The sequence below is a fragment of the Mauremys reevesii genome, linkage group 1 (genome assembly GCF_016161935.1).
Source record: "Mauremys reevesii isolate NIE-2019 linkage group 1, ASM1616193v1, whole genome shotgun sequence".
Lineage (NCBI taxonomy): Eukaryota > Metazoa > Chordata > Testudines > Geoemydidae > Mauremys > Mauremys reevesii.
The window spans coordinates 7967123-7975864 of NC_052623.1; the positions used below are offsets into that span (position 1 = coordinate 7967123).

At 44.7% G+C, this 8742-nt stretch overlaps 1 protein-coding gene across 4 annotated transcripts; it reads right to left on the reverse strand.

The window, feature by feature from the left end:
* Positions 1 to 581: 581 nt before the first annotated feature.
* On the reverse strand, positions 582 to 4512 carry LOC120391159 (olfactory receptor 52N4-like). Of its 4 annotated transcripts, none has more exons than XR_005591234.1 (3): positions 3858 to 4512; positions 2021 to 3536; positions 582 to 852 (listed from the first exon to the last, which is right to left on the reverse strand). XR_005591234.1 is itself a non-coding variant. In XM_039514587.1 (2 exons), the coding sequence occupies exon 2, from the start codon at positions 3490 to 3492 to the stop codon at positions 2554 to 2556; it is 939 nt and encodes a 312-aa protein (XP_039370521.1). In that variant the 5' UTR covers positions 3493 to 3536; positions 4349 to 4512; the 3' UTR covers positions 582 to 2553. The 4 variants fall into 4 exon arrangements, 2 of the variants coding, with proteins under 2 accessions (XP_039370521.1, XP_039370511.1); XR_005591233.1 differs by having other exon boundaries at positions 582 to 1747; XM_039514587.1 differs by having other exon boundaries at positions 582 to 3536; positions 4349 to 4512.
* Between the last annotated feature and the right edge of the window lie 4230 nt (positions 4513 to 8742).

Sequence of the window (8742 nt, forward strand, 5' to 3'; positions counted from 1 at the left end):
ACCCAGGTCCCAGTTCTGGTCTGCTCCAGCTGCAGCTCCCAGCTCTGCCTCAGCACCGCTGCTCTGTCTCTGGCCCAGCTTTAGCTCTTCTGGCTCAGTGCTGCTTCTCTGGCTCCGGCACAGCTCTGCCTTCTGGGCTGCTTCTCTGGCCCTTGTGTTTCTGGCTGCTGCTGCCAGATTTCTACTGCGTTAATAGACCCAAATCACTTCAAAACAAACCTAAAAGGAGCCCAATCTATTTTTGAAACAAAGTCTTTGTTGTTGTTGTTGTTGTTGTTTTAATTAACACATTGGTCTATGCGTCAAGTAACACATGAAAGCTTTTGTTAGACACCTAGTACAGATTTGATTTTTTTGAAAAGCTACAAGCCCAGGTAGGAGTTTGTCCACATTAACAACAAAGCAATGAGATGACAATCAAATTCAAAGTCAACCCCCCAATACCGGTACTTGTATCCCAATTGAGGTTTGACAAGAGTTTCAACAAAAAACTGCAAATTATGGTGTTAAAAGGAGCCCAAAACATATGTAGTGTAAAAACCACAATAACATGACAATATTATTTATTTCTAATTGCATTCAATGATGGTAGACAATGTTCACATTTTGAGTTGTATAAGTTTGTTACTTTTAGTCTCTAAAAGGCAACATTTCATCCTCGCTGTCTTCCTTGGAAGTAGAATGCCTCTGCTACTGGTCATACATATCAGCACTGACCAGTGCAATCATTTCTCTCATTGATGCAAACTCTTCACAAAAGATTTGGTATCGTATATAGGCCCTAACATGAAGAATGTTTTCTCACAGTTCCTCTTGCATCTTATTGCACAGTTTTGTTTTTATCAAGTTTATCTGAAAAAAAAACAAACAGTCTTTCAAATGCAGTGTAGGTAGCAACAGCAGTGAAAGAGCAAACAAGCCGAGTTCACTAAAATCTTTGTCCCCAGTGGCATCCATGTGTTCAAGACATTCAATCCAAAACTGCTCTGCTGGGTTGTTCTGAGCACGAGGCCGGTGAACCAAAGACAAACCTCTCTACTGCTGCTCCAATTCTCCAAGGTCTTCACAAAACAATGGAAAAGATGAGATGTCAGCCAGTCTAGATTGTTGAGGGATTCGGACATTTGGTGGCAATCTCTGTTTCATCTGTTTCACAAAATCTAAGATTAAATCTCCACACCTACTTTTGACATCTTGGACAACTGGAACGGTTAATGTGTATTTTGAACGTTCCAGCTGAAGGCAACTCCAAAATCATCTGTGAAAAGTGGTAAGTTATTTGTTTCCAACTCAATGTCGTAGTTTAACACAGCAGTCTGTTACCCGGGTTTTTTCAGAACCCCTAGGAGGGGTAACCTAACTATTTCACTCCAGGCGGTATCAGGAAGAAATAAATGGGAACACAGAAATTCTGTCTGATCAAGGATTAGATGCAAGTCAGCATGCTTTTGTCTAACACTGCAGTTTATTCGATTGAAGCACACACAGACATAAGCAGGGTGTCAGGAAAAACTTTTCACAAGATGGCTTCAGAGAACTGCTCCAAAGTACACTGTCTTAGGTAATCTTTTATAACTTCTCCAAAACACATAGGTAATAATGAACCCCGCTGGATCATCACTTCTTCTAACTTTGAATACATTTCTACTATCACAGGCATCTAGACTCCAGGTTTTCATCCACTTATCTTCTTTCATTCTCCGTTATTTACTTGTCTGTCCGCTCCTCCCATTCTGGTTAGCAGAAACTGCCAGCAAGATTTTGACTTTGCATCTAAAAGCCTGCTTTCTAATTAACCCTAAACAATGTGATATTGGACTGGGGGGGTTGGACTATATGACCTCCTCTTCCAACCCTAACAGTCTATGATTCTATGATTCTGTTCTCTTTTATGAGTTCATAGTGGCTGAGTGCACTTCATATGTTTGCAATTAGCTTGATCACATTCTGGGGTACACAGCCCTCAATACCAGGGTAACACAGTCCAGTTCTCAAAAACACACAGTTATACAACTCTCACCAATAAGCTTTTGTAGAATGGCCTCAATTCCTGCAGCAGCTTTCCTGTATTAGCACTTTCCAATGGAAACATTTGGTTTATACTCCAGGCTTCCTGAAAGATTGGATGTAGAAAAATCAGGGAAATTTTATTCACCGGATCACTGTACATATGATAAATAAGTTCAGCATTGTAGTTGCTTTCTTTGTCTTTGGCTTTCAGAAAGCGTAGCTTTAGTTCGGCTAACACAGGGACTAATGGAAAGCCACCTTACATCAGAAAGCTGCAGTATATTCTAGTAGTCTAGGAGTTATGGAAAAGCTAAGTGACAGGGTTTGTGGGGTTGGTGGCTGATGGGTGACAATGAAAGGTGATGGTGACGGGGGGAACTCAGCAATGGAGAGAACAGTGCTTGGAGATGGAGTGATAAGAGTTTAGGTGTGAACTTCCACAATGCTGAGCTCAGCCAAACTGTGACAGAGCACCCTTGATAAATGAGTAGATCTCCTTTCCCCCTCTTGTCACACAGGTTTGAAATCAGTGGCACCAGGCAATCACATTCTGCAAATGTATTTACCCACTTTGTCACGCAGTTCTTTGGTATAAACCCCATACACGATTGGGTTGAGCATGGGGGGAGTGACGAAATAGAGGTTGGCCATGATGATGTGAATGTGGGGAGCGATGCCCTGACTGAACCGGTGTGTCAGAATGGAGAAGAGGCCGGGAGGATAAGACATCAGTATCACAAAGATGTGGGCTGTGCAGGTGCTGAAGGCTTTCTGGTGGGCTTTCTTGGAGGAGATTCTGAGGAGGGCCCTGATGATCAGACCATAGGACAGGGCAATGAACGTCAGGTCTGACCCAATGACTACAAATGCCAACACCAAGCCGTACATCCTGTTTACAGTGATGTCCCCACACGACATCTTTGCCACAGCCATGTGGTCACAGTATGTGTGCGGGATAATGCGGTTGGCACAGAATGGCTGCCTGCTCAGGAGCAGGGGCGGGGGAAGCATGAAAAGAACAGCTCTTATCAAACCCACAAGCCCTAGCTTAGCTATTCGTGCATTGGTGAGGATGGTGGCGTATCTCAGAGGGTTACATATGGCAACATAGCGATCGAAGGCCATTGTGACAAGGATACCTGAGTGCATAATAGAAATCGCTTGAAAAAAGAACATTTGGGTGAGGCAGCCAGCCACTATAATATCTTTCATATTGAACCAAAATATCAACAGTGTCTTCGGCATGACACAGGTAGACATGCTAATGTCTGTGAGTGCCAGCATACATAGCAGCAGGTACATTGGCTTGTGCAGGGTCTTCTCATTCCCTACAACAAACAGAATCATGGAATTTCCCAACAGGCCAATAATGTAGAATGTAGCAAAAGGGATGGAAATCCAGACATGGGCAGCTTCCAGGTCAGGAATACCCATTAGAATAAATGTTGAAGGGCCAGAGGGGGTGAGGTTCAAAGCTGCCATGAGGTGGTTGATGCGTCCATCAGACTCAGGAATTCTCAAGGTGCCTGTGAAGAGAGAAAAGCACAGCCTGAGTGGGTGAGGTTTACACACTTTATAACAAATAGCACCGTAATTATTTTATACTTATTAACAATCAAGAAAGGAGGTTGAGCAGTGAGGTGGCAACATTTACACATGGCACCAGATTATGTAGGTCATAGTCAAGTCCAGAAAAGCCCTCAGAGGGAGCTAACCAAGCCAGGTGAATGGGCAGCATGATGGCAAATGAACTTAGATGTCACTTGTGTGTGAGATTTCTCACTGGTGAGTCACAGTCACTGATTACCCCCCAGCCAAGGGAGCAGGTGTGATGGGAGGCACCTCACCCCCTGCAGAGGAAGAGTTGTCATCTCAGAGGATGCAGGAATCAGGGATGACTGGGGAGCTTGGAGAAGACACTGGTGCCCAGTGTTCTGTTGGAACCGGGACAGCCTGGGATGGGGAAGGAGAGTACGGACAGGGGGTCAGAGTGTTTTGGTCAATTTAAGCAGCTGAGGAGCAAACCGTGATGGGTTCCCCCCACAGTGATACCTGAAATTGAGGTTCCACTGAGTGCTATGACTCACCAGCCTGGGCTTCCTCTCTCAATGTGGTGCTGTGACATGCTGCAGACCAGCTCCGGGTCCTACACCTCCACCATCATTCACACAGGAATGGACACTCCCAGCCGCTGTTACATGAAGGCTCTCTGACCAGCCACTGCATGAACCAACAACAGAGAGTCTAGAGCCAAAATAACCACCATCTCCCTAGTGCAAGACCCCAGGTCTGTACCGTCCTGACCTGGTCCAAACTCCAACTAATATTTATTTGTTACCCGGTTCTCCCCTCCTTCAATGAGTGGAGGACAATGCACACTTGTGGTAGCCAACCTGAGATTTTTCCCGCAGACACTTCAGTTAAAGGCATACTGGACTTGGGTGAAAACATAAAACAAGTTTATTGGCTAAAAAAGATTTTAACTAGGGCTGTCAATTAATCACAGTTAACTCATGCGATTAGCTCAAAAATTAATCATGATTAAAAAATTAATCATGATTAATCACAATTTTAATCACACTACTAAACAGTAGAATACCAATTGAAATGTATAAAATATTTTGGATGTTTTTCTACATGTTCATATAAATTGTATTCGGTGTTATAATTGAAATCTAAGTGTATATTATTTTATTAAAAATATTTGCACTGTAAAAATGATAAACAAAAGTAATAGAATTTTGTTACATAACTGCATTTAGAAACAAAACAATGTAAAACTTCAGAGCCTGCAAGTCCACTCAGTCCTACCTCTTGTTCAGCAAATTGCTAAGACAAACAGGTTTGTTTACATTTACATGAGAGAATGCTGCCGTCTTCTTGTTTACAATTTCACCTGAAAGTGAGAACAGGTATTTGCATGGCACTTTTGTAACCAGCATTGCAAGGTATTTACATGCCAAATATGCTAAATATTTGTATGTCCCTTCATGCTTCAGCCACCATTTCAGAGGATATCTTCCATGCTGATGACGCTCATTAAAAAAAAAGTGTTAATTAAATTTGTGACTGAACTCTTTGGAGAAGAATTGTATGTCCCCTTCTCTGTTTTACCTGCATTCTGGAACATATTCCATGTTATAGCAGTCTCGGATGATGACCTAGCACATATTGTTCATTTTAAGAACGCTTTCACTGAAGATTTGAGAAAACACAAAGAAGGCACCAATGTGAGATTTCTTAAGATAGCTACAGCTCTCAACCCAAGGTTTAAGAATATGACGTGCCTTCCAAAATCTGAGAGGGACGAGGTGTGGAGCATACTTTCAAAACTTAAAAGATCAACACTCTGATGTGGAAGCATGAAAGGACATATGAATCTTTAGTGCATCTGGCAGTTAAATATCTTGCGATTCTGACTACAACAGTGCCTTGAGAATGCCTGTTCTCACTTTCAGGTAACATTGTAAACAAGAAGTGGGCAGCACTATGTCCTGCAAATGTAAACAAACTTCTTTGTCTGAACGATTGACTGAACAAGATGTAGGACTGAATGGACTTGTAGGTGCTAAAGTTTTACATTATTTTATTTTTGAATGCATTTTTTGTACATAATTCTACATTTGTAAATTCCAGTTTCATGATAAAGAGATTGCACTACAGTACCTGTACTAGGCGAATTGAAAAATACTATTTCTTTGGGGTTTTTTTACAGTGCAAATAAGTGTAATCAAAAATAAATACAAAGTATGAGGTGTACATTTCATATTCCGTGTTGTAATTGAAATCAATATATTTTAAAATCTAGAAAACATCCAAAAATATTTAAATAAATGGAATTCTATTATTCTTTAACAGTGCAATTAATCTCGATTTTTTTTAATCGCGCGATTAATAACTATTTTTTTAATCACTTGACAGCCCTGTTTTTAGGTAATTATAAGAGATAGCAAACAGGTCAAGTAGATTACCTAGCAAATAAAAAAAATGAAAACCAATCTTAACACACTAGTTAGATTGACTATGAATTAGCGAAAGCAACAAGGATTCTAGTGGCACCTTAAAGACTTACAGATTTATTTGGGCATAAGCTTTTGTGAGAAAAAAACCCCACTTCCTCAGATGCAGCTGGACTCCTCGCTGGTTTGTGGATACAGACTAACACGGCTACCCCTCTGATACTATGAATTAGCAGTTTCTCACCCTGATCGATGATATATGCAGTGTGGAAGATTGCCAAGGCACAAGCTCCATCTGCATTGCACCTTAGGTTTCTCAGGTTTCCATACACAGGCTAGCTTAGGGTATGGCAGGAACCCTTTGTTTCAAAACTTGGTTCCAAGACCACTTTGTTAGAAAAGTACAGACTCCCCAAGATGGAGTCCAGAGTTATGTGGCCTGGTCACATGGTCTTGTAGTGTCATAGCATCCATTACTTATAAGCAATGCTGTAAGTCTGTCACAGATTTCAGAGAATTCATAGATTCCATGATTTTCTGGGACATCCATGAATTCTGATGCCAGCCGGTGTGACTGACCCCAGGGCCACCAGAGGAGCTCAGGTAGCACCGGGGCAAAGTACATCATCCTGTTCCCCTGGCAACAATGGCCATCCTGGGCCAGCACCAGCCAACAGCAGTGAGGAGGTCCCAGGCTGCCCCCTGCCAGGAGTGGCTGCTGTGGTCCAGGCCACACCACCCTCCGAACACCAGCGGGTGCCCCAGAGGGCCCCCCCAGCACCAGCTTGCGCCTCAGAGGCCCCCCTCCAAAGCAGCAGCTGTGCCCCTGGAGCCCCCCAGAACACCAAAGATTTAGTCAGGGGTATCTAGTACAAGCCATGGACAGGTCACGGGGCTGTGAATTTTGGTTTATTGCCTGTCACCTGTCCCTGACTTTTACTAAAAAAGCCCATGACTAAATCTTAGCCTTACGTACAGGCTGTCTGGAGCGTTCTCAGGAAGCCTCACCAGGTGGGAGATCAGTTTCTCCCACAGGCTTTTCTTTTCCCCAATGGCTCATTGCCTTGAATAGGCCCTTCCCTAGCTATCTGGACTGAAAACATCTTGCCTATTGGGTTTTACCCAGGTGTAACTACAGATATGTAGTTGTAATGGTCCAGCGGTGGGGTTCCTCCTCCTCCGAGTCCGTGGAAGACCAGTCCACCTCACTGTCTGTGGGCATCACCTGTTGTGGGGAATTAGCAGTGCAGCGAGTCTCCAGCTCAGGCCTGTAGTCAAGGGGGCCAGCAACAAACACTATTAAATAGCCCAGGCCCTCAGGCAAGGCGAGGCCACAGGAGTCAAGGGGTCGGGCCTGAGGTCAGAGCTGAGCTGCAAAGGAAGTTAGGTAATCCTGGCCCTCAGGCAGGATGGGGCAATGGGTCTATAACTCGGGTCCATGTCCAGGGCCGAGCAGCAAACACAGGGAATGCCGGCCCTTAATCAGGGCAGGGCAACAAAGGCCTATGGCTCGGGCCTCTGGTCAGGACCGAGGATCAAGGAGTTCAGGCATCCTAGCACTGGCTCCTTGTCTTAGAGAGGGGAGACTGCCACCCCAGTGGCAGTGGTGGTGCAGGCCCACCCACTCCACTGTGCCCCGTCCCAGGGCCCTATGAGTGGCAATGGTGATTTGCCACTGGGTCAGCAGGTATCCTGACCACAACACACTGACGTAAACGTAGGTGGTGCCACAGCCAGACTAGGGTCAGCTGCCCCTGCACCACTTCATAACTCTCCCACCCCAGGGTGTGCCTGGTACTGTAGAGGTTTGTCCAGGTTACCAGGGTAGAAGGCCTGTGGTAGTCCTGGCAACTGTGGTAGCCCTGGCAACTCCTCTGTGGTCAGAGTACAAGTTCTCAGATCCTCAGTGTCCCAGCTCGCGAGCTTCCAGTCCCACCTTTTATACTTCCTGTCCCACCCACTGACTTTTGGTGAGAGGGGTGAGCATGGCTTGGCTCTGCCCACCTTGGCTCAGTGAGGGGGCTCCTCCCCTCCGGGTCCATGGGAGGCCAGGTACAGAAATGGGATAATCATGTTCAGAAAATCATAAAATTTCCAATGATATCTTACATGACCATCTTCCCTAAAAAGTATCAGAATTACACTATAATTATATCATAATAACATTATTGTGAAGAATATGGGTGCAGTGTCACACAAAGAGCAATGGTTCTTTCCACCGATGAAATGCCTGAAGTTACATAACAAAAACAATTGGAAACTAAACTGAGTAAAAGTTGTGACACCCAGGCTGCAGTATTGTGGCTTGCCAGGGCAAAAGGACCATGAGACCCACACAAACACACTCGGGGCCAGGAAAGATCCCAGCGTTATCCTTGGACCAATAATCACAAAGAAAAAAAATAATTTCAGCAGCACTTCCCACCTATCCGTGTCCATGGTGCTCCCTGCCCCACACCCTCCAGTGCTGGCCACTTGTCCATGTAGGTCCCACACCCCCAGAACGTCTAACCCTGCCACACAGTGATACCCCTCACCCAGGAGCAAAACCAGACCTCCCAGCAACAGCCACAGAAATATCTCCTCAGACTAGGCTAAACTCAGTGTCTGCTTGCACTGGGGAAAAGGGGGAGATCAGACTGAACAGCCTTTCTGGGAGGAAGGGAACTCCGGCAGCAACAACTCAGCCTGTGTGGGGAAGGAGTAACTCTTCCTCAAAATGAGCACAAAATCATAACCCAGCAGGATAATGTCTGTTTCCATGAGTAACTCT